The following is a 25,828-nucleotide window of genomic DNA, read 5'->3' on the forward strand; positions in this document are numbered from 1 at the left end:
TCGCAATGAGTGTCAAACTTTGTTTGACACTCATTGCGGACTTGTCTTGCCGAGAGGTAAGATGTCTCATAAATGGGCAGTGTATAATGTATTTTCTGAAGCCTCTGCCGAGTTTATTTTACAATCGTGGGGGGGGGGGGGGGCAGAATTGTATATTGGCTGACATAATAATGTTTTGCTGTGGTGGTGGGGGGGGCGCAAATTAGCTGGGATTACAGGGGGGGCATTGGTGCTCATATGGGCTGGCATAGTAATGTGATGTTATGTTTGGGGGCATATTAGCTGGGATTACAGGGAGTGTGGACTTTGGGGGCATATGGGCTGGCATACATAGTAATGTGATGGTAAGTTTGGGGGCTTATTAGCTGGGATTACAGGGAGTGTGGACTTTGGGGGCATATGGGCTGGCATTCATAGTAATGTGATGGTAAATTTGGGGGCTTATTAGCTAGGATTACAGGGAGTGTGGACTTTTGGGGCATATGGGCTGGCATACATAGTAATGTGATGGTAAGTTTGGGGGCTTATTAGCTGGGATTACAGGGAGTGTGGACTTTGGGGGCATATGGGCTGGCATACATAGTAATGTGATGGTAAGTTTGGGGGCTTATTAGCTGGGATTACAGGGAGTGTGGACTTTGGGGGCATATGGGCTGGCATTCATAGTAATGTGATGGTAAATTTGGGGGCTTATTAGCTGGGATTACAGGGAGTGTGGACTTTGGGGGCATATGGGCTGGCATACATAGTAATGTGATGGTAAGTTTGGGGGCTTATTAGCTGGGATTACAGGGAGTGTGGACTTTGGGGGCATATGGGCTGGCATACATAGTAATGTGATGGTAAGTTTGGGGGCTTATTAGCTGGGATTACAGGGAGTGTGGACTTTGGGGGCATATGGGTTGGCATACATAGTAATGTGATGGTAAGTTTGGGGGCTTATTAGCTGGGATTACAGGGTGGGGGGTCTTTGGGGGCTAATGGGCTGGCATGGGATGTTATGTTTGGGGGCATATTGGCCATCATTGCATATTGTGTGTAAATTTGTTGAACATGGTGATAAGTTAATACACGTCCATTGTATGTGTGTGGGGGGTTGAAACTTTGCTCTTTGGGGGAGTGGGACAAGCAGTTTTCATGTTCATTTATAAATTGTAATAAAAGAAATATGTTTTATTTTAAAGTAACCACTATATATCTTATTTTTTTTTGTTAGCCTATTCATCATGCCTAGTTGTCTTATAAACCAATGCAATAGTAAGACTGGTACAAAGGGACAGCAACCAGGCGTAATTTTACATTCTTTTCCGCATGATTTATCACGAATCAGAAGATGGCTTGTCAGCACTGGACAACAGTTTTCTGATATTGATAAGCTAGCACAACGGATTAAAGACGAAAACAAGACCAATAAATTTCGTTTGTGCTCTAAACACTTTGCTCTTGATGCATATATTTTTAATGCTTCTCAAAGAACCCTCCGCCCGGAAGCTGTACCAACAATTTTTCCAACTGTGGAAGAGGGGGAATGTCTTATTGAGGAGTCATTGAAAAAAGCTGTCAAAAGAAAGAGAATTGTGGAGACTTCTTGTCAGGTACCTACACCAGAAGCAAATTTGGAGAGTGCAGTTTTTGAGAAATACAGAGAAATATCTACCCAAACAGATTTTGATTTATTGAACTCAACAATAATGTATAATACAGAGCCACCCACATTATCAGAAGAGATGTCCGCCATTGCTCCTCTTATCCATCATTCTCAAAGAGGTAGTTTAGATAGAATTCTGTTGTTATCTACTCCAGATCCAAAAACTACAGATTCACCCCAAAAAAAAAAGGCAAACCGAAGTAGTGGCGATATAGAAGATTCACAAACTTTGAATACCTTTTTTTTGGAAGGCATAGAACCACTCTCTCCTATTCAAGAGAAGGATACAGATATTGACTTTGCAAATTGCGACTATACTTGTGAAATGTCTGTAAATGATACAAGCTCATCATTTTTTGCACAAAGCAAAATTCAAGATGATATGAAGGACAAAGATTTTTGCCCTCTGGAACAGACATTAAATGAGTCAGAATTGAATCTAATGGATTCCATCATTGGAGACAACCAACAAATGCCAACATCACAATTTGGATCTAATCTGATTGAAGCTGAACAAGTTACAGAACGGAAACTTTTAATTTTTGAATCATGTCTGGACCAATTGTTATATAAAGTCAAATGTCAAAAATATATCAATTGTGCAAGCCTTGTTGAACATGTAACCAAAAAATTTGATGGGAGCTACTGTTTAATTAGGGCAAAGTGTTCGAAGGGGCATGCTTTCAACATTATGGAAACACAACCCAAAATTGGACAATATGCTTCAGGTAATCTGTTATTAGCCTCAGCCATTCTGTTCAGCGGATTGAATTTTCAGAAAATAAAAGAGTTCCTGACTTTACTCGGTGTTGTCAACATATCGGAGACTACCTATTACAGATACCAATCACTTTTCCTGTTCCCAGCGATCGATATTTCATGGAAAAAGGAGCAAAGTCAATTATTCAACAACCTTCAAGGAAAAAATGTATGTATTTCAGGAGACGGCCAGTGTGACAGCCCTGGTCACAGTGCAAAATACTGCATTTATACATTGATGGACTGTGTTACAGAAAACATAGTGGACTTTGAAGTGGTTCAACGCACCCAGTGTTCATCATCAGTAGCTATGGAGAAGTATGGATTTGGTGTTTGCATGGAACGGATTATTGATCAGGGATATAGGATAAAACTTTTTGCGTCCGACCGTCATGTCAGCATTCGCAAATTAATGAAGCAAAATTACCCAAAAATTATACATCAGTTTGATGTCTGGCACTATGCAAAGTCTATTCGAAAAAAGCTGACCCAGGCCAGTAAAGGAAAATTTAACAAGCAAATTTTCCCTTGGATCGAAAAAATTAACTTGCATTTTTGGTGGTGTCTACAAACATGTGACGACAATGTTGAGCTTCTCAGAGAAAAATGGCTGTCTTTGTTATACCATATTTCAAATGTCCATTCTTGGGAAGGAAATCTCTACACTGCATGTGCACATGGTCCCTTGGAAACTCCTGATGCAGATGATAAAAAGGTGTTGTGGTTAAATCCTGATACCCCGCCATACAAAAATATTGCTAAAGTTGTGACAAATCAACAACTTTTAGATGATTTGCCAAACTTGGTACACAATTGCCACACTGGTGCCCTTGAATGCTTTCATAGTATGGCATTGAAGTACCGTACTAAAAGAATCCACTTTGGAGTCGACGCCATGGAAGCAAGAACTAAGCTGGCAGTACTTACACACAATTTTAATACTGGACGAGAGCAAGCAACAGTCAAAGTCCAGCGGAAAAACACTGAACTTATTGGCACCGAAAGAACAAAGTTGATTATCCCAAAGGGTAAAAAAAAATGGATAGTTCGTAATGTGTATGAGAAATTGTCCGTAGACTATCTAGACGCAATCATGACTGATGTTCTAAGGTTGTGCAAGGGGGAAATTTCACACAACTGGCAATCCAGGGCTCCTTCACTTCCATCAAATTTGGCTAATTTGGAGAGACCAAATAAAGAGCTTATAAAAGAAATGCGAATCGCCCGTTTTCGGAAAAACAAACTTGTCAATAGTTTTGATTTCGAGGTAGATTTGACTGACACTAATCTTTTTGAATAGAAACTGTTGTATTCACAGCTGTACCTAAGAGGAAGTTATTGTGTTATCTTATTATTGTGGGATTGCAGGTTTTGTTATTCACTGTTGTGTTTATAGTCATTCCTATCAAAGTTTTTTTCCTATCAAAGTGTTTTATAAAAAATTATCTGAACAAGTAATGTAAAGCCAAAATGGTTCATTGGATTTGTGATGATTGATTAAAATGTGTTGAATTTTTTTAAAAATAAATGTTTCATCCAGTGGTATGCTTGTTTCATTCAATAAATTTAATATGAACTTTTTAAATAAATGCAACAAGAAAAAATAAACATGTAGAATAATTTTACAGTATAAATTATTAAATATTAAAGTGACGTTGGATTTTTGAAAAACCTTCAAGTAAACAAATAATTGTAACAAATCTATGTCTATTACTAAAATTTTTGTTTCAGCCAGTACAGTCACTAATTGGGTTAATTATCATCTTTTTGTTGAGCAACACTCAATTTCAACATTATCATTAGCTACTCCCATACATTAGTGTTGTATCTTGTAAACAGATGGTTTGATGTAAGTTATCAAGCTTTTTTTTTTTTGGATAAACTATAACACAGAGGACAGTACTGGCTGAGACAAACATATCAATAGCAGTGCTTCATTCAAAAGCCATGAACTCGGCCACCCCGTCGTTGCTTGCTTTGTAACCCATGTATTCATTGTTTGGGTCTGGAAATGCTGAACGTACCAAATGTACTACACATGAAGGAATGGGTCGTCTGTTTCCCATTCCTAGGTACCCGTGTACCCATGCAGTAAATGTACGGTAGGCTGTTTTTCGATGTAACCTGAAAGAAAGACATTAGAAAATATTATATTCATAATATTTATCTAATTTTTTTATACATTTTAGTTTACTAAACAACATGTTTTTATATATTAAATTAGTTTAATACTAAACTCCAAAATATAATGACCGTTGCTGTACATTTCTATTATGAAAAAATTATGAAGATTACATTATACTGAACATTTTGCAAGAAGTAATAGACAAGATGGCTGGCTCACACAGGTTTCATAAACTAGTTATGTATAAATTATGTAACTACACATATGTCTCAAGGCATCTCAATCATTCCACTTACAGTCTGTGCTTTACAAGCTCACATATGATTAAAACCAGCACAATGGGAAAAGCCAAAACTAGAGATAGAAACTTTCAGATAGGCTTGTTTGACTATTATTTATAACAATAGTAACCTAACTTTATTTACAGATTTCAATGAATCACTTTGAGGGCAAAATTACTGTTCTAAAAAGTTCATTAGCAGCTCTTTTATATATGAATCACGGTATATTCTCCAAGTTATATGATGAAAAGCTCACCTATTTTTCGCTTTCTCCAGTGGGGGATTCATTACTTGTCCAATAACTCTTAATATAATATTAACTGTGTCAGCTCTCTGACAAAATATTCTAAAGTATTCATGATCTATAATACATGTATGATTAGTGACGTAAGGGATTGCATTCTCAACTTCAAGGCAGCAAATTGACTCAATGCTTGTTGACATGGGAACACAATTATTGCAATTACACCAATTAACATTTCCGATTCTCTCATTGTTTTCTTCTATTTCCAAATCAATATATTGGGAAAAATCGACTCGCAGAGGATTTGAAGGAAAGCATGGCTCATTTGTTTGGTTCCCTCCAAACTTGGATCTTAATTCGACCAGCAAATCGGAAATCTTAAAAAAAGAAAAAAGTTGTTAAAAAAATGGGGTTAATGTTAACAACAATCACATTTTTCAGTTTAATTTTTAATCAGTTTAATATTATGTAATTTTTAATTAATAGGGCATTATTACAGTCCCTTGAAAATTGGTAATTGTTGTAAGGGGACTGTATCCTTTATGTGGTATGGTTGTTTAGTCATCAACTAATGTGTAGTGCATGACAGCAATTGGATGACCACACTTGAGTAGAGAGACACAATGCATTTCTTTAGTCTAACAGCCCCTTGTGACAGACTGCTACAGAAGACCAGCAGAACAAATCTCCCCCAATGTGCTTACATCCTCTTCATCTTCAGTGCTTGTTGGATTATCCACAGTGTTTATTTGAGAGTGGCTACACCCTGGTATCTGAATGTTGCCAGTAGCAGCTAAAGAGATGGCCTCCTCATTGTTGTCCTCGTTTTCAAATAGTGCCTTTATCAAAAAAATACGATTAATTACATTTTTTTTATAATACGGGCTCAAAGTCTCAAATTTGGGAAGGTATTTGCTGTGGGGTTGTATTGTTACATTACTGTACCCTGGGGGAATACATATATTTAGGTTGTGGGTATCCATCTACAACAATTAGAGAAGACGTGTAGTAACAGAATTTTTGTCATGCATAAAGTTACTTACTTGAATGTTGTAAGATTCTCCATCATCCGATTCAACTATACAAGACAGAATGTTGTAATTGGATTCCACCATAATGCTAGAATCAGGCATACAGGTAAGATTTATCACCAAGGATTCTTCGACAAGATTATCTACCACCATTGGTATCTATATGGGATGTAGCAATGTAGAATATTAATCCAAAAATGAAGAAAATTAGTGTTAAATAATACAATTAAACAAAACATAATTATGAGACTTACATAATCTTGATCTGCAAAAAGGTTGCTGTCTTGTTCATTCTCCATTTTATTGATATGAATGTTTGTTTCTGATACTTTATTAATCTTTTATGAAAAATAAATTTAAAAACACATATGAGAGACAAGTTGGTCATTATAGACCAGCAACATTTACCACTACCACACAAACAATGTCAATCCTGATAAATTTTCAACCACACTAATTGCGATATCAGCCACTATGAACCCCCAAAGTTCCCACAACATTCGTTGCTAATATGCCCCCAAACATGCCATCACATTACTATGTATGCCAGCCCATATGCCCCCAAAGTCCACACTCCCTGTAATCCCAGCTAATAAGCCCCCAAACTTACCATCACATTACTATGAATGCCAGCCCATATGCCCCCAAAGTCCACACTCCCTGTAATCCCAGCTAATAAGCCCCCAAATTTACCATCACATTACTATGAATGCCAGCCCATATGCCCCCAAAGTCCACACTCCCTGTAATCCCAGCTAATAAGCCCCCAAATTTACCATCACATGACTATGTATGCCAGCCCATATGCCCCCAAAGTCCACACTCCCTGTAATCCCAGCTAATAAGCCCCCAAACTTACCATCACATTACTATGAATGCCAGCCCATATGCCCCCAAAGTCCACACTCCCTGTAATCCCAGCTAATAAGCCACCAAATTTACCATCACATTACTATGTATGCCAGCCCATATGCCCCCAAAGTCCACACTCCCTGTAATCCCAGCTAATAAGCCCCCAAATTTACCATCACATTACTATGAATGCCAGCCCATATGCCCCCAAAGTACACACTCCCTGTAATCCCAGCTAATAAGCCCCCAAATTTACCATCACATTACTATGTATGCCAGCCCATATGCCCCCAAAGTCCACACTCCCTGTAATCCCAGCTAATAAGCCCCCAAACTTACCATCACATTACTATGAATGCCAGCCCATATGCCCCCAAAGTCCACACTCCCTGTAATCCCAGCTAATAAGCCCCCAAATTTACCATCACATTACTATGTATGCCAGCCCATATGCCCCCAAAGTCCACACTCCCTGTAATCCCAGCTAATAAGCCCCCAAACTTACCATCACATTACTATGAATGCCAGCCCATATGCCCCCAAAGTCCACACTCCCTGTAATCCCAGCTAATAAGCCCCCAAATTTACCATCACATTACTATGTATGCCAGCCCATATGCCCCCAAAGTCCACACTCCCTGTAATCCCAGCTAATAAGCCCCCAAACTTACCATCACATTACTATGAATGCCAGCCCATATGCCCCCAAAGTCCACACTCCCTGTAATCCCAGCTAATAAGCCCCCAAATTTACCATCACATTACTATGAATGCCAGCCCATATGCCCCCAAAGTCCACACTCCCTGTAATCCCAGCTAATAAGCCCCCAAACTTACCATCACATTACTATGAATGCCAGCCCATATGCCCCCAAAGTCCACACTCCCTGTAATCCCAGCTAATAAGCCCCCAAATTTACCATCACATTACTATGTATGCCAGCCCATATGCCCCCAAAGTCCACACTCCCTGTAATCCCAGCTAATAAGCCCCCAAACTTACCATCACATTACTATGTATGCCAGCCCATATGCCCCCAAAGTCCACACTCCCTGTAATCCCAGCTAATATGCCCCCAAACATAACATCACATTACTATGCCAGCCCATATGAGCACCAATGCCCCCCCCCCTGTAATCCCAGCTAATTTGCGCCCCCCCCCCACCACCACAGCAAAACATTATTATGTAAACCAATATACAATTCTGCCCCCCCCCCCCCCCCCACGATTGTAAAATAAACTCGGCAGAGGCTTCAGAAAATACATTATACACTGCCCATTTATGAGACATCTTACCTCTCGGCAAGACAAGTCCGCAATGAGTGTCAAACAAAGTTTGACACTCATTGCGAGTACAGTGTCTAGACTGAGAGGCGCCGGACGAGAGATACGCAAACTCCGTAGGGAGTTGCGTATACCTCAGTGCTTATCAACAAAGGGCGCATCGCCGCGCGTGCGCAGTAGGCCGGCGGCTTTGGCGGGTACTACGATGTTCGCTGCGCATGATGGAAGTGCGCATGCGCAAGAACTCGGCCGAGTAGCCGAGTGACTAGAGAGGCGTGCACAAACGGACGTGGAGGAGGGAGGAATTTGGACTCGGGCGGATAAGATACGCCCCGCTGGACTACCTTGATTCCATCCATAGTTACCAGGTACCGGATAAAAAGTGTTTTTCTGCTTTTGTGAGGATCGATCTTGCTAGTTGAACTAGGGGTGAGTGTGGGACTTGAGGACTCTATTGGAAGCTGTCCTTAGCCCATTTTTTTTGAACAACGGTGAAAGGTTCCCTTTAAGGAGACTGTCCTATTGCATTATGAGAGCAGAGCAAATCTCTTTGGGGTCTGGGTCTTATTATAATGTTGACAGACATGAACACTAACAATGGGGCTTATATCCTACAATCCGAGCATCTCCAGGCTGCATTGTGTGAATGGGACTTTTAAAAGTCTCTTTGTACATCTGGATGCAGTGGTAAAACACAGCATTGGCCGAAAAATACCAAAACGAATACATGTTCACATTGCCTTATATTTACGAACTATGAAATGAATGCATTTGCCAGCAAGCTCCCTGTATAAATGACCCCATGTTCCTCGTAAAATAACCGACTGTCACAAACTACAGCAGAGGAAAGTTATGAGCCAGATACTTACTAAATCTGGATTTTTGTTTTTTCGAATCCAGCCGCTCTTATCTTCCAGCGTTTTTTTTATTAATGGTGAAGCCTTTTGTGTTTATCTTTTACATCATTACTAATAAGTCAATATTTCCACTATTGTATTTCCAACGAATTGGAGCGCGGCGCTGCCAAATGCTTCCTACATATTTAATTACATATTTTGCAATATTTTCCACCTCGGTCAGATTTGTTTTGTCTACTTTGAGTTATAATGAGAAGGTTAAGACGACACGAGGGCTGGAGGAATCCGCTGTGCGCTCTGCGCCGAGTCTCGATGACATGTATCAGGAGCCGTAAAGTGTGTATTTGGCGCTCTTCCTCCATATTTTATACACTGTTGAGAGACGCTTGTTTATGAAGATTTTCTTTTATATTAGACAGAAAACTATTAGGCTGTTAGACAGAGAACTTCTTAAATACCTCATAGCAAATTGAATGAAAGAAAAATACATCTTCGCGAAGACTATAATGACTTTATCAGAGACTGTACAAGAAATAAATCCTCACATAATGTACAGTAGGATTAAAACATTGCAATGTCTCGTTTCTAAAAGCCAGATGCTTTGTAACAAGCGTCTCACTGGATACAACCCCGGACCTGCTGGTTCTGCACAGCGACGCATATAGGGGCAACACTGGAAACAGCATAGCGAGAGTGATCACTGTGGTCAGTAGTAATGGGAAGTCCGGCTCTTCTTAGTGATCTGGATCATTAGGCTTTGCTTACTAAGAAGAGCCGGCTGTTCTGGCTCCCGAACGGAGCCTTGGGCCGGTCAGTCACAACACTCCACTCTTAAACCAATTTTATCCGGTTAAAGGGGGTGTGGAGAGCCGATTAGGGGCAGGGTTAAGTGAGCTATCGGCTCACTGTAGGAAGCCGACTCCCATTGTTCTCACAAAAGAGCCGGCTCTTCTGGCTCCTGAACGGAGCCTCGGGCCAGTAAGTCACACCACTCCACTCTTAAACCAATTTTATCCGGTTAAAGGGGGTGTGGAGAGCCGATTAGGGGCAGGGTTAAGTGAGCTATCGGCTCACTGTAGGAAGCCGACTCCCATTGTTCTCACAAAAGAGCCGGCTCTTCTGGCTCCTGAACGGAGCCTCGGGCCAGTAAGTCACACCACTCCACTCTTAAACCGATTTTATCCGGTTAAAGGGGGTGTGGTGAGCCGATAAGGGGTAGGGTTAAGTGAGCTATCGGCTCACTGTAGGAAGCCGACTCCCATTGTTCTCAAGAAACAGCCAGCTCTTCGTGCAGGCTTGTTCGCGAAAGAACCCATTACTAGGGGTCAGCTACAGCATTCATGATCTGAGAGTTGGGATACCATGCATTAAACTTCCCAATTTTTTACTGACAAGAGGAAGATACTTATCGGAGGAGGAGCACATCGCCTGAGCGTCCCAATAAAGCTCTTTCTATGGATCCTTATATTGGTGGTTGCGCTCGAAGAACGCCTTCACTCGCTGCACAGGTGAAGAATCAAATTGACAGGGAGACAGGAAACATTTCCTAGTCCAGGGTAGTGGAAGACGAAAAACACTCCTATGTTCACACCTCTATGTAGATTGTTTATGCACTTAGATGTTCCAATCAGGCAAAGTGCAAATCGCCCAAATCCACTAGGTAGAAAACAAAGGCAACACCATATTGTAGATTAACCAAGGGTATTTTGATATCACTGAGCCAGGGTTTCGCCCAATTTTGTCTTCTTTTGGGGCATGATCTGAGAGTAACTGCAACCAAGGGTGTTGAACCCATAAGATAGAGCAGGTCTGATAAAGACTTTCGGGTCCACCATATTCGCTTAAGTGTGATGGTATCTGAGTGCATGGCTGAATCAACCATGTGCTGACAGCCAGAATACACGATAGCAGTGGTGGCGAACCTATGGCACTGGTGCCAGAGATGGCACTCAGAGACCTCTCTGTGGGCACTCGGGCTGTCTCCCAGGCACAGAGTTTGACAGACATGGCACTTTCCTGCAGTCTCAAGCAGTCCCAGTAGTGCCCTGATATTTTAAAATGACCCAACCTGTGCTGCCCGGTCCTGTCCAAACAGTGAGAAGGTGTGGACAGGGTCGGATTGGAGCTCAAAGATTCTGGTAGCAATAAGTCTGTTACTGGCTAAATTGCCGTGTTGGTACTTTGGGAAAAGCTAGTGTGTTTTGGGCACTCAATCTCTAAAAGGTTCGCCATCACTGCACTATAGTATATTAGTCTTACAGTGTGTTTTATCAGGAATGAACAGAGAGATGAACAGACCCAAACTTTAGGTTAGGAGTTTTCTGTTCGCAGCTCTGTCTAACCCTGACATGTTGCTTGATGGGCTGCAGAGCTGCAGGTGCTCCTAGCAACTAGGCATGGAAGTACTGTATGTAGTGGAAGTAGTGCATGTATAGGGTAAAGGCAGGGGAGGGATCGCCCAGCTAGACTTAGCTGAGTTGGTTGTTAAAACCACCACTGGGTTGCTGGGCCAAGGACAAACAGGGAAGAGTGCCAGCTCCCTCCCCTGAGTTTCTGCATGGGAGCATGAGTACTTCCATCTCCAGTGCTCCACTGCAACAAGGTGCCAAGAAAAAAAGACAAAAAAGAATAGGGTAAGTATATTTTTTTATTTGTTGTATTTACCACTGGGTAATGGGTAAAGCAGGGTCCGTGACTCTTGGTGACCAACAGCGGGACTACAGTTGTACAACACCGTGACTACAGGCAGCAGGTCACTTCTGGGAAAAGGGACTGTGATTACTGGTGGCTGGTGCTGTGATTACTGGGGGCAGGAATTGTGACTTCTGTTGGCAAGAACCTTGACAACTTTTGCCGAACACTGTGATAACCATTGGCAAGCACTATGCCTACTGGTGGCAGGAACTGTGACTACAGGGAGTAAGAACTGTGACTACTGGCAACTGAAATGGTTACTGCGGAAGACACTATTAATACTGGCTACAGTGTGCAAGCAATGTAACTACAGAGGGCAAGCATTGTGACTATTGACTACTGGGGGTAATCAATGTGACTACTGAAAAAAGGCATTGAGTCTACTGGGGGCAAGCACAGACCTTTTGCTACTTGGGCAAGCACTTTGACTTTTGACTACTGTGGAGCAGGTATTGTGACCATTTGCTACAAGGGGCAGACACTGAAAGCATCATCTACTGGAGGCAGGAACTGTGATTACTGGCTATTGTGAGGCAAGCACTGTGACTGCTGGATACTGGAACCTGGCACTGTGACTATTGCATCTGTGGAACAGGTGCTGTGACTATTGGCTGCTGTGTGAGGGCACTGTAACTATTCACTACTTTGTGTAGCACTGTGACTATAATAGCTACTTTACGGGGGCTCTGTAACTATATAGGCTACTTTGTGGGTAAACTGTATTGACTAATTTGGTGGCTCTGTTATTATTTTGTATGAGAAGGAAAAGAGGGCGGGGCTTAACGGGTGCGCTTGTAACCAAGTAGTGTGAGGTATCCTCGTCAACGACCAAAGCGATTTGGATTCAACAAATTTTATTTTATTAGCGAGATATAAAATCCAATGGTAACGCATTTCGGGATTAACCCTTCGTCAGGCCAAAAATGGAATTGCTGAACAAGTTGCGATAGACAGCTGTAATGGGCTGCTGCTACTATTTTGGCTATTGTGGGGCACTGTTACTATATTGGCTGCAGTAGGTGGCCACTGTATATGGTTACATTATATTGGTGACTGTGGTTACACTATTACTATACCAGTTACTATGTGGAGCTAATAGTGATCTCTTTTGGAGAAGAACAGTATTAAGTTTGTGATAAGAAGGTAAAAGAGATGATGATGAATTGGGTAATCTACAATTTATGTGTTGCTAAATCTATAGAGATGAGTTGTGGCTGGATGAAGCTGACATACAGCAAGTTCTGGTATTAGCATGAGCTCACAATTCTGCTCTCAATATTTATACATTGCACATGGTTCTGTTTGTATGTACTAAGCTGAATTCCGGTGTTTATTTATGTACACACTTTTATTTGGTGCTGTATTTACTGTAAGTACAGTACTAAGGTTCTAGATCTCTATGTATGGTATAGTCTTGGATCAGGTGCTGTATTTAAAGGGAACCTGTCAACACATTTGCACATAGCAAACAGCATACAGCCAGCGACAGGTTCCTATAGAGCTCTATTAACTGACTGACACCCTTCTTTTAGACTCTCAATAATAGCAAACTGTACCCCATACATGTATCTGACCAGATGAAGTCACAGCAGCCTCCATGGACTTCTACTCCTCTCCATCCTCCATGGAGGCTGCTGTGATTTCATGTAATCACATATATGGGGTACAGTTTGCTATTCTTAGAAGGCTAAAGAACCTGCGATGATGTCACTGGTCACATCAGGATGGGTGTCTGGGCCCACTGACACTGTGGGCCCCATAGCAGCTGCTATGGCTGCTACCCATATAGTTACGCCCCCGGGCATAAAGACCTATCACTAAGTTCTCTGTGTAGTGGAGTGTGGAGTTTTATTCATAGTTATCTAAATGTGTATTTTCAATTCTAAGCTAGAAGACTATAAAGCTGTAAAAATGTAAATGAAATCACTTTAAGATACAAAATAGTTGCTTTAAATATATTAATATAACGTGTATTTTACATATTGTAAATGTCAATTAGAAAGGAAGAATATAAACATTAAATTATGTATCCAATGAAGGGGAGTTTGAAGGAAGGAATCAGCATAGAGCACCATCCAAAATATGTTGGGGGGTTGCACCTGTGAGGGTGCGGTCACACATTGCAGTTAAAACTGCATCGCAATTAGTTTTGAGGTGGTTTTAGGTGCAGTTTTGTCAATTTCACAGGTGAAAGACATAAACTGAACGGGTGAATTTGATTTTGAAGGAGAAAGCTGTTCCACAAATGTCATTCACCTGTTGATTTAATGTCTTTCACTTGTTAAAATAAGTAATACCACCTAAAACCAACCCAAAACTAATTGCCATGCAGTTTTAACTGCAACGTGTGAACGCACCCTCGCAGGTGGGAGTCTCAATGTGACCTGTGTTAAGGTGATAAGTCACAATTCTGGGGCAATCCCTTAAAAACAGAACACTTTACCTTGTATGTTCCCTTGTGACTTCCAAGGTAAAAACAGCAGACAATACTTGGAAACTCTGGCTCTAGAAACCTCATATTTCAATCAGTGTCTAACACAATGAATCTCCAATGTCAAAGACTTGAAAGAGTTTCCAGAATTCTTGCTTTCTTTTTTAAAGTTCAATTAACAATCTACCTTCAGCTGAGGAAATGTAATGCGTTTTACAGCTGCGGAGAAAAAAAAAAAAAGGTCAAAAAAGTCGACGCAGCCAAAAATTGTCTTAGGCCAAGCGTTTGCACAACAACAAACTTAGTGAGTATCTCTACCAATAATTCCTAAGAAAAGTGGTCTGTGTCTTGTAAAACGTCTGGCGAGCGGCCCACCTCTCAAACCTGCTAAACTTGTGGTGAGCTTCTGAAATAGTGCGGGTCAGATAAACATAACATTGAGGAGGGCCGTGAATCAGAAACCAATGAGAGGCAGGAAAAAAAAATAATTTCTTGTGTTAAGCTACTTGAACTTTTAATTAAGAAATATTTGGTCATTTCTAGAATAAACATGCGATAACTCCGATTTCTGTAATGCCGTCTGACAAGCTCGTGCTTGTGCATCGAGAGTAGAGACGCTGCTGTTATTTTAGGCGAATTCTGGATTTCTGTAAAAAAAAAAAAAAAAACATTTATGCAAAGTATAATATAAGTCATAGAACTTATAGATAAAATGTGTTTCTATTTTAAAAATCTCTGCTTGCTGGCAGTGAATAGAAACTGCCGCCGGTTACATCCAGTGGAAGGAAATCTCTCTTTATGGCCAACTGATACACTAGAAGAGGAATAGAGGAAAATTCAATTTTGGGGTTTACCATTTAAGGCGGAAGACAGAAGTATAAGCACAAGCAAGGAACAAGCTGAGATATGTAACAAAACCAGTGAGGTCTGATGGGATTGGGCAGGTATATAAATCAGATCCTGGACACGCTGGGGCAGTAACCCTTTGCTGGAGAGTGCGGAACCGCAGAGAGCAGGGTGTGACTCCCTAAGCCACAGTTCACACATAGAAAATGTAAACAGGAATTAAGTTTTGAGAATGACACAAATTTTATTATATTTTCACATGATGTGTTGCCCTCTGGTTTGTCAGATGTTTTTATCACATACAGAAATACAAGTGCAATCATATTATCTGTAACAAAAGCTTTTATTGTCAGTGAGAATGAGTTACTGCAGCAAGTCAGTATCTGCAGTGTTGTCTCTTCTTCTTCAGGACCTCTGCAATTCTCCCTGGCAGCTCTCAATCAACTTCTGGACCAAATCCTGACTGATAGTCGTCCATTCTTGCACAGTCAATGCTTGCATTTTGTCACAATTTGTTGGTTTTTGTTTGTCCACCCGTCTCTTGATGATTGACCACAAGTTCTCAATGGGATTAAGATCTGGGTAGTTTCCAGGCCATGGACCCAAAATCTCTATGTCTTGTTCCCTGAGCCATTTGGTTCTCACCTTTGCTGTATGGTAAGGTGCTCCATCACGCTGGAAAAGGCATTGTTGATCAATAAACTGCTCGTGGACAGTTGGGAGAAGTTGCTCTTGGAGGACATTCTGGTCCCATTCTTTATTCATGGATGTGTTTTAGGCAAGACTGTGAGAGAGCCGATTCCCTTGACTGAGAAGCTGCCCCACACATGAATGGTTGCAGGATGCTTTACAAGTGGCATGAGACAAGACTGGTGGTATCGCTCACCTTGTCTTCTCCCAACAAGCTGTTTTCCAGATGTTCTAAACAATCGGAAAGGGGATTCATCAGAGAAAATGACTTTACCCCAGTCCTCAGCAGTCCACTCCCTGTACCATCTGCAGAATATCAGTCTGTCCCTGATGTTTTTTCTGGAGAGAAGTGGCTTCTTGTGCGCTCACACCTGCCTGCTGCCATTGCTGAGCTCTGCGCTGCACTGCTGGTAGCCCGATCCTAAAGCTGAAACACTTTTAAGAGACGGTCCTGGCGCTTGCTGGTCCTTCTTGGGTGCCCTGGAGCCTTTTTTGGCAACAATGGAACCTCTCTCCATGAATTCCTTGTTGATGCGATAGATTGGTGACTGAGGTGCAATCTTTCTAGCTGCGATACTCTTTCCTGTTAGGCCAGTTTTGTGCAGTGCAATGATGATTGCATGTGTTTCTTTAGAGATAACCATGGTTAACAGAAGAGAAACAATGATGCCAAGCACCAGCCTCCTTTTAAAGTGTCCAGTGGTGTGATTCTTACTTAATCATGACAGATTGCTCCATTAACACAGGTGTGGGTGTTGATGAGGACAGGGCTGGAGATCAATCACTGAAACAATGTTCGCTGCTCCTTTTAAGGGTGTGTTCACACGTTGCAGTTAAAACTGCATCGTAATCAGCTTTGAGGTGGTTTTAGGTGCAGTTTTGTCAATTGAACAGGTGAAAGACATGAACTGAACAAGTGAATTTGATTTTGAAGGGGAAACCTGCTCCACAAATGTCATTCACTCGTTCAGTTCATGTCTTTCACCTGTTCAATTGCCAAAACTGCTCCTAAAACCACCTCAAAGCTGCATTTTCTAGGCAAATATTGATTTTGAAATTAATTGCTGTTAAGCTGATCACTCTTTATAACATTCTGGAGTATATGCAAATTTCCATTATAAAACCTGATACAATAGACTTTGTAAAAATTAACATTTGTATCATTCTCAAAACTTATGGCCATGACTGTACTGCACATTACAATATAGCACCAAAATATGTATTGCTCTCCAGAACTGCCATAAGGCAGATATAGGCATCAATTACTGTATAAATCAGTCGTAGCACGACCTATGATCTGTCCTGGTCTTCATCTTGGAGGTTTCTCACAGACAACAATTCTTCTCTATCAGTTACAGAACTTTGATAACCTCTCCGGCCGTGACTTATTGCTACAGAATTCACAACAAGACATCTTTAGCGCCGTGCAGAACATCCCAAAACTAGATAAAAACTATCTCCTAATTTACATATGGCGCCCACTAATTGTTATACAGCAACAACATCCTCTTATTAATTTATGTTTACTCCTATTGATTAATATTTAGCATTAATTTATATGTAACCCTGAACCCCATTATTAATTAAAGTAGCAGAGCAGCCCTCCTCACAATCCATGTAGTCATCAGTGTCGCAGTAAATAATATGGAGTATAGCATTCTCTCCTCTCAATTTAGTTAATTTAGTTGATAAATACACGGCTCAGCAGCCCCCAGTTATGAATATACTGTCTTGCAGCCTCCAATTGACCAGCAGTCTTCTATTATTATATGGTCCAGGAGACCACCTCCTAATAATATACTGTCAGTATCAGTCATTACTTACCTCCCTGGTCCGGTGCTCCCAGCGCCTTCTTTTTCCCTGTCTCCACGAAATCAGCAGGTAGAGACAGGCCCCCGCGCTCTGCCTGCGCACACTGTATACCCAGGCGGTGTGATGATGTCATCACGGCACCGCCATGGCACAGGGAGAACACAGACAGAATGCAGGATCTAATTCTACATGTGTGGCGCTGTTAATCAATTCTATGTGTGTCTTAAAGACAGACATAGAATTGATTATCTATCCTTTTCCGGGCCAGGCCTGGCCACACACCCTACGGCCACGATTTTTACGCCCCTGCCCGACCTTTCAGAAAACTTTGCAGAAACCAGTGTGTGTACGCCAGGAGCAGGACTGTTTCTAGCAGTTCTTTCCATTGCAGTCCTTTGTCTGTGAATTTTCAGTCCTCTCAGTGCTGGTACATAAATCTTTATATAGCGCCATCATATTCCATGTTGTGAATGGAAAAAACATCCAAATCGTTACTTTTCCACCATTTTGCCATCCATAAAAATATGGATAAATAGTGATCCGAAGATTGTAGAGTTCCCACAATGGTGTCAGTGAAAATGTCAGCTTGTCCCACTACAAATTACACCTTACAACAAAGTATGAACAAGTTACGGATGTCAGAATAAGGCAAAACAAATACATTTTTTGCACAGTTTTGATTTTTTTTTTTGAAGATATTAAGACATAAGATATTAAGAAAAATAAGATATTATTTTTAATATATTAAGACATAACAAAACTACGGTATATCAGTTTGGTATATCTGCAATCGTACTGATCCAAAGAAAAAAGTGCATGTGTCATTTGCATCTCACAGTAAAAGATGTAAAAAAAACCCTGTAAAATAGGTGCAAATACAATTTTTTCTGCAATTTTTCTGCAATTTTCACCACATTTTGATTTTCACAAGAACAGAATATTAAATGGTGCCAGGAGGAAGATGATTTAGTCCCTCATACAGCTCTGTACATTAAAAAGAAAAAAGTTATAGCTTTTAAAATATGGAAAGTAAAAAACTTTGTCCTGCAGAGACCTCAAGACCTCTGGGGCGGTTTCCCACGTGGCGTTTTTGTCACGTTTTTAAACTCATTCAAAACGCAAGTGGGAGGGTGTTCGGCCAAAACACATGTGTTTTATTGGAAACTACAAAAACGCCACTTGGGAAATTGCCCTTATAGTTCCGGAGGAGGTGTCCATCTGATTTGTACAGCTGGGCATAATTTTTATACACTGTGGGGTGTTCACACGATGCGCTGCGTTTTTTGATGCGTTTTTGATCCCATGCTGAGGTTACATAACCTTTTAGCAAGTGCAGTGGAAACGCAATGTAACCTGAGCATGTGATCAAGGCTGAAGCCTTTAGAATGCATCAAAAACGCATAAAAAAACGTGACACAACACATCGTGTGAACGCGCCCTGGCATATAGCCCCGGCATATACAAAATGTGGACAGATTAGGGTAACACACTACATACACATTTATTACACTTGCATTTACTTCTTTAGGAGAAATTTCAGAGCAAATAATTGTGACAACCCCAATGTGGAGGTAATAAAAATAATGCAAATGGTAAAACAAACCAATCAAATTCCTGTTTACATTTTTCACCAGGGCCTTTAAAAAATGAGAGCCGGGATCTGATAGGTTCTAACGGTCACTAGTTCCACTTTCGATTTGCTTAGGTCTACATAAAAGCTCAGTTCCGCGTCAGCCAATCAGCGGTGAGGACGTTACACCTGCCGTAACCAGAGCTCCGCCTACAGGGTTTTTTTTTTGTTTACTACGGTTTCTAAGCAGCCTGATTCCCTCAGTGCGCAGGCGCGATCCCGTTTCTGTAGTTACCGGTAACAAGCGGGGCTGCAGTGTCGGTGCTGTGTGTGCGGCGCTCGTCTGATCTCCCGGTAAGTGACATCATGTATAGAGGCGGCACCGCACCGGTATATATAGACTGGCAGCACTTCTATGCGCTGAGGGCACTTCATGCCCATATATACAGTGTCAGGACTAGGTCCAGGGCACCATGAATACATATAACCTGCTCATTACCCATTATTCCAATTATACTCTATGTGATGACACAACCAGGTGCCCCCAAAGTGGTCTTTTTGGGCACCAAGCTGAGACAAAAGTTGTAAGACCACGTTCACATTTTGCAAAAATTTGCCCTGTACAAGAAATGCTGCTAATTTTGATGTGATCGCTCCTGGTTTTATTGTAATGGGTGAAAGTAACTAAGTTTTGGAAATAATGGATAGGAAACGGCATGGACCTGGTAAGAGTATGTTCACATTGTATGTATACGGTGCACATCAATTCACCCGCCATATGGGTCTTATACCTGCAGCATGACAATACATGATACAGATTTTCTAAGTGCACCATCAAAGAAATCTACCATCATGATAAACCAGGGACATTACTCATAGATCCAGGCTATGACTGTGGTTATCTTCTTATATTTCTTATTAATGGCCTCCTTCCTTCTAAAATCAACTTATTAATAATAATAATAATTCCTTTATATATATAGCGCACACAGATTACGCAGCGCTGCACAGAACTTGTCACATCAGTCCCTGTCCCCAATGGGGCTCACAATCTAATCAACCTAACAGTATGTATTGGAGTGTGGGAGGAAACCGGAGGACCGGGAGGAAACCAACGCATACAAGGAGAGAACATACAAACTCAATGCAGATGTTGACGCTTGGACAAAATCCCAGGTCCCCAGCGCTGCAAGGCTGTAATGCTAACCACTAAGCCACTGCACAACTTTTTAAATTATTCTAACAAGTCTCCATGCCGTGGCTTCAAAGGCTATTAAACTGTACAGAAGCAGGCAGAGGGATGGTGAAGTGCTTAGGAAGCAGGAGGAAGCTACAACACGTAGGGGCTCTGGTAACAAATATAGGCATGGTGCCTGGATCTATGAGTAAGTGTCCCTGGTTTATCATGATGAATTTTGATGGTAGATTTCCTTTAAGTTATCCCCTTTTCACAGGATAGGGGATAGCAAGCTGACCGTTGGGGTCTGACTGTTGGGACCTCCAAAATCCAAGAGAAAAGGGGTCCTTTTCTCACACATGGGTATAGCATGCTCATCCTGCAGCCCTCCTTTAATTGTATGGAAGTGTTGGAAATTAGGAAATCACTGAGCACAGCGCTTGACTATCTCCAAAATCAAATAGACAGTAAAGTGCCAGAGAAACCTGAGCGCTGTAAATAATTAAGGGTAAACGGAGCAGCAGGACTCATTCTTGATGTGCTGCATCATCAATCAGTTAGTGAGAACAGACTCCCCCTTTCTCTGATTCGCTGTGGGTCCCGTTATTGTCCCAGAATTCGAACCACCACCCATCAGCTTTTTATAACTTAAAGGAAATCTACCACCAGGATGAAGGATTGTAAACCAAGCACGCTGACATGCTGGTGTCTGCCCCCTCTGGCAGGACCTGCTCTTCTTGTAGCTTCATATGCCTTTGTTTTTAAGAAAAAGAGGTCTTAAAAATTATGCAGGTGAGCCTTTGGGGCTCCAGGCTCCATTGACATCTACAGAGTCTGGAGCCCCTGAGGCTCATTTGCATCATTTGTGAAACCCTTTTCTTGTAAAAATAAGGTCCTAAGAAGCTAAAAGAAAAGCAGAATCTACCATTATGTCAGTGTGCTTGGTTTACAATTCTTTATCCTGGTGATAGATTTCCTTTAAATAGTTGGTACAACCCCTTAAAGTAGACATAAAAAAATGTATTTGTTGGGGTCCGAAGTTCTCAAAACTAGCAAAAACTAACAATATTATAAGGATACATTAAATTTAAGCAGCAGAATAGTGAATACAGCTCTGGAGTATAATACCAGGAAATCGGTACAAGACAAATAATGTAACCTCCACTTTCTGACGTCGTCATATACTTTCTCTGCAATGTCAGTGGCCTGTAAATTCCTGCATTATAACAATTTTCTAATTTTCTAGATATTTTCCAGCGAGTGTAATACGCTGGGTCATTCCGTTGTTTTATCTTCCTCTACCGCTTGGCAGGTCCTTTCGCTGCGTCTTTACACGTCTTTTAGAAGGTGACATCCCTGTAAAGCTCAGCCGTTCCAATGGGCGTGGCGCTGACGAGAGCGGCTCAGTGGACAAGCGCTGGTTCTGGAACTGGCAAGCTGGAGATCACACCTCTGAATGAAGCCCTGCTAAACGACATCATAAAGTATGTGGAGCCTTTCAGCTCCCGCCATCCAGAAGAGGCAGAGTTTGTCTTCAGAGAACCTCTGGAATGGAAAACCAATTTGGAGCCATCGGCATTTGGATCTGGTTATGATATTAGGTGAGGCCAGACCAAGTTACAGAGAAAATGTCAATGCTTAAAAAGCACAAAAAATGAGTCCAGATTACTTTTATTTCTGAGCAAACAGTCTGTGCCATTCTGTCCAGCATAACCCTAGTGAATAATGACATGTAAAGGCATCACATTTTGATTATTTTAAGTGAAATCTACCATCAAAATCCATCCAGGGACACTTACTCATCGATCCAGGTACTGTGACGGTGGTAATCTTCTTATATTTCTTATCCATGGCCTCCTGACTTCTATTATCAACTTTTAAAATTATGCTAATGAGTCATAAAGTCTGTGGAGGGTGTTACCAGAGCCACTCCATGATGTGGCTTCACAGATTGTTACACTGCCTCACTCTCCCCCTGCTCCCTCATGGCAGCAGAGGAAGTTTCAGCAGACAGTAGAAGGAGAAAGTGCTCCTGCACACTATAACCTGTGAAGCTACAGCAAAAGAGGGGCTCTGGTAAGGGGCTCCCCATGAAACCTAAAAAGGAGACAATGGACAATAAATACAAGTAGATTACGATGGTCACACTGTCTGGATCTATGAGTAAGTGTCCCTGGTTTATCATGATGGATTTGTATGGTAGATTTATAAAGAAAGTTCCTGTCCTGTGCCTGCGCCGGTGAATGTTCGCAGTTTTTTACTGAAGACTACGTCAGGCCGTACCTTGAATTATTCAAGTCCTTTAAAGGGAACCTGTCACCACAGAACCATTATAATCCCCTAAAAGAACCTACTATATGACTGTAATTGTATTTTCATGGTTCCTTCGTGTATTCTATAAGTTCATTCCGAAAAACACTTTTATCCAGCCTGGTTCCTCTCATCGATGCAGTCAAGGAGGCGGGAGACCAGTCAAGCTCTCTCCTGCCCCCTCACAGCTGTTGTGCCTGGTAAACCCACCCACCACTCGTCCCTTGGCACTGCCCTCTGTTCATGTCACAGCGCTTGTGTTTGAAAACTCTGCGCATGCGCCGTGTGGCTTGAGGCACCGTGCAGCTTGTCCCCGGCTGTATCCAGAGCAGCACCGCGCATGCTTGAGTAGTGCGTGTGGTGCTGGGTATGTGCTAGAGCCATGTGCCGATGTGCATAGCCTCACCATGCATGCGCAGAGTCAAACTTAAACGTGTTGTGACATTAACAGGGGGTTTACAGGGCACAGTGGCTGTGAGGGGGGAGAGAGCTGAAAAATTCCTGAGCACTGGTAAAATGAAAGCTGAGCTGTAATTGGTTGCCAGGGGCAACTAAGCAAATTCTTACTCTTAGGCAGCTTGATAAATCTCCCCCAATGTTCTGCCTCCCAGAATCCTTTGCTCCAGAATGGTTTTGCTGTTTATTATGTGTTCATGTGGCTATGGTCCTGGACTCCTGTTTTTATGTCACCCAGATTTAGTTATGTAACATTTGGCCCCCGAACAATACACATTGTCAGTAATGAGGGGGCGCTGGAGCATCTGTTTGTATTGAGAAAACTTGGGTCATTTTGGGGCAGTAAATAAAGCTTCTGGCACTTCGGGGTGTCACATATTTGTCTGGCGGAGTGACGCTCCCCTCAGTCACCGTACAATGTTGGTGATTTATATCATATGACTGCACATTATTCCAGCTCTCGCTTCTCTCCTTCCAGCGATTCCAATGTGAAGTCTGAAGATACTGACAAAGATGGAAACCCATTGTTCTTCATGTCTTCTTCATCAACGGTGAAAATCCGGAGCTTCAAGCACGTATCTCGCTTTCTCCAGATCGCCAGGGATAGGAAGCTGAAGGAGACCCAAGCGTGCTTGGAAGGTCAGTCCCATGAGCAGAACATGGACGAACATGACGTCTTCAGTCCAGGAGGAATGGTCCTTGTGTCAGCCATATATCCTGGACTCTCTGACCCAATGATAGTTTTGTGAGTTCTGGTCACAGAACTGTCTTCAGTTTGTACAATTATAGCAACAAACAGATCTGGGGCAGATATACAGTATGTATAGAAAATCTATAATCCATCAGGGGACACTTACTCATAGACCCAGGCACCTTGACTGTGGTAATCGTCTTATATTTGTTATCCATGACCTCTTTCCTTTTAAACTCAACTGTAAAAATTATGCTAAAGAGCCTGAAGGGCTCCTGTGGGTGTTGCTCCCTCTGTGCTGAAGCTTCACAGGCTTGCACTGTCTTTCCCTTCCACCCTGCTCCCTCAGCACTTCCCAATTCCCTCTGCCTGATGTAACAAATTGTGTGGCCAGGTCTTAGCCCCACATTACGGTCGTGTGTATGAGACCTAAGGCTTCGTGCACACATTGGGGTAGATGGATCATACACTGGCACTCCTGGCACCTGCGTATGATGAAATCCCTGCTCCTCCAGCGGTGCCAGATACATCAAGAGGTTTATGCCTCCTGAAGTATTCGGCATGGTGCCTGCGCAGCGTATATTTCTACTCCAGGTCCCACCCCCTTGCCGTGGAGCTCAAACCTAGTGGTTTGCAAGGCATTGTGATTATTTCAGGGCCTCTATACCAGTTTTTAAAGCATTTTAAGCTATTTGTCTACAATAAAATACATCCTGATAAACCTGGGACACTTACTCATAGATCCAGGCACCGGGACTGTGGTAATCTTCTTTTACCCATGGCCTCCTTCCTTCTAAAATCAACTTTTAAAATTATGTTAATGAGTACCCCCCCCCCCTTCTGCTCTCTTGTTCCTTCCTCTGTCTAATGTAATCTCATACAGTGGAAGAGGGGGAAGTGCTACAACACAGTGTAACAGCCTGTGAAGCTACAGCACAGAGGGGCTCTGATAACATGCTCATAACTTTTCTGGCTCATTAGCATATTTTCTAAAGTTGATTTTAAAAGGAAGCAGGCCATGTAAAAAAAAAAAAAGATAGGAAGTTTACCACCGTCGCGGTGCCTGGATCTATGAGTGGTGTCATGATGAGGTTTGTTGGTAGATTTCCTTTAATGTCATTGGCCATATTGAACTTTTGAAGGCTTTGTAGTGATGATTGTGCTGAACCATTTTTTTTTAGCCTTTGGCACCACTTAGGGGCTTTATCTTCCTGGAAATCTATGACACCAAGTCCTAAATTAAACACCATCGGATTGAATGGTCGTCTGTTTCGCATGTTGTGATGCAAATCTCAGCGCAGCGCTGAAGGGCTTTGGGTGCTGTCTAGTGTAGTGTGGGGATTAGCTATGGTCAGAGCTCACACACTTCCCCAATAAGATCTTATTATGCTAAAACATCCTTCCATATTCATCTTTTAATCCAAATCACCTCAAGGCACATCAAATTATAATGGAAGAAACTTCTATCACTTTGTGTTTGCAGCTTATTTGCAGCATCATATGTTCCCATGGTAACAGACTACAAACAAGCTCTGTAGCCAGATTCTACAGTCCTGCCAGAATTTAGTGTTACACTCTGTGCTCAGAAAAGGGAATAGCTTGCTGGTTATGGGTATCTGAATACTGGGACCCCCACTGATAATGAGAACATGGGGTTTTCTCATAAAAATGCTGCATGCAAATGAGCAGAGAAGAATCATATTTTACCTGAGATGAAGTTGACTGCAGGGGGAGTGTCACTTTAGACTCCCCTATCCTCTGTTCTGTAGTACCTAGAAACATTGGGGCACATTTACTAAGGGCCGTGCGCCAGTTTTCTGTCAGACCTTGCACATTGTTTTATGTGCAAACTGCTTGCACAGGTATTTAACAAGAGTCTGCAACACGTGTGTCACGGCTACATTATTCTTACACAACACCAATTTCTGCACTGAAGGGGGCGTTCCGGTGCTCAGTCGGATCGGGCGCCACATTTATCATGCAAAATCTGACAGAAATGTGTTGCACACCCCAAGTTAAAGGTCCACCAAAAAAATGTTGGTGCACTCTGTCGGGGCAGTACAGGGGG

At 41.9% G+C, this 25,828-nt stretch overlaps 2 protein-coding genes across 3 annotated transcripts in view; one reads left to right on the forward strand and one right to left on the reverse strand.

Moving 5' to 3' along the window:
• Positions 1-4,003: 4,003 nt before the first annotated feature.
• LOC140133645 (uncharacterized) lies at positions 4,004-19,321 on the reverse strand. Its single transcript, XM_072154089.1, has 7 exons — positions 19,179-19,321; positions 14,221-14,427; positions 6,343-6,426; positions 6,101-6,247; positions 5,762-5,896; positions 5,070-5,434; positions 4,004-4,531 (listed from the first exon to the last, which is right to left on the reverse strand). Exons 2-7 carry the CDS (start codon positions 14,293-14,295, stop codon positions 4,342-4,344), a joined length of 996 nt encoding a protein of 331 aa, XP_072010190.1. The 5' UTR covers positions 14,296-14,427; positions 19,179-19,321; the 3' UTR covers positions 4,004-4,341.
• A 30-nt stretch (positions 19,322-19,351) lies between these two features.
• ODAD2 (outer dynein arm docking complex subunit 2) overlaps positions 19,352-25,828 on the forward strand; it is a 91,313-nt gene continuing 84,836 nt past the window's right edge. For both annotated transcript variants that reach the window (XM_072154087.1, XM_072154088.1), the window contains exons 1-3: positions 19,352-19,480; positions 21,616-21,904; positions 23,548-23,708. In XM_072154087.1, coding sequence (XP_072010188.1) covers positions 21,681-21,904; positions 23,548-23,708 — 385 coding nt within the window. In that variant the 5' untranslated portion in view covers positions 19,352-19,480; positions 21,616-21,680. The remainder of the gene's footprint in view (positions 19,481-21,615; positions 21,905-23,547; positions 23,709-25,828) is intronic.

The sequence above is a fragment of the Engystomops pustulosus genome, chromosome 5, assembly GCF_040894005.1.
Source record: "Engystomops pustulosus chromosome 5, aEngPut4.maternal, whole genome shotgun sequence".
Classification (NCBI taxonomy): domain Eukaryota; kingdom Metazoa; phylum Chordata; class Amphibia; order Anura; family Leptodactylidae; genus Engystomops; species Engystomops pustulosus.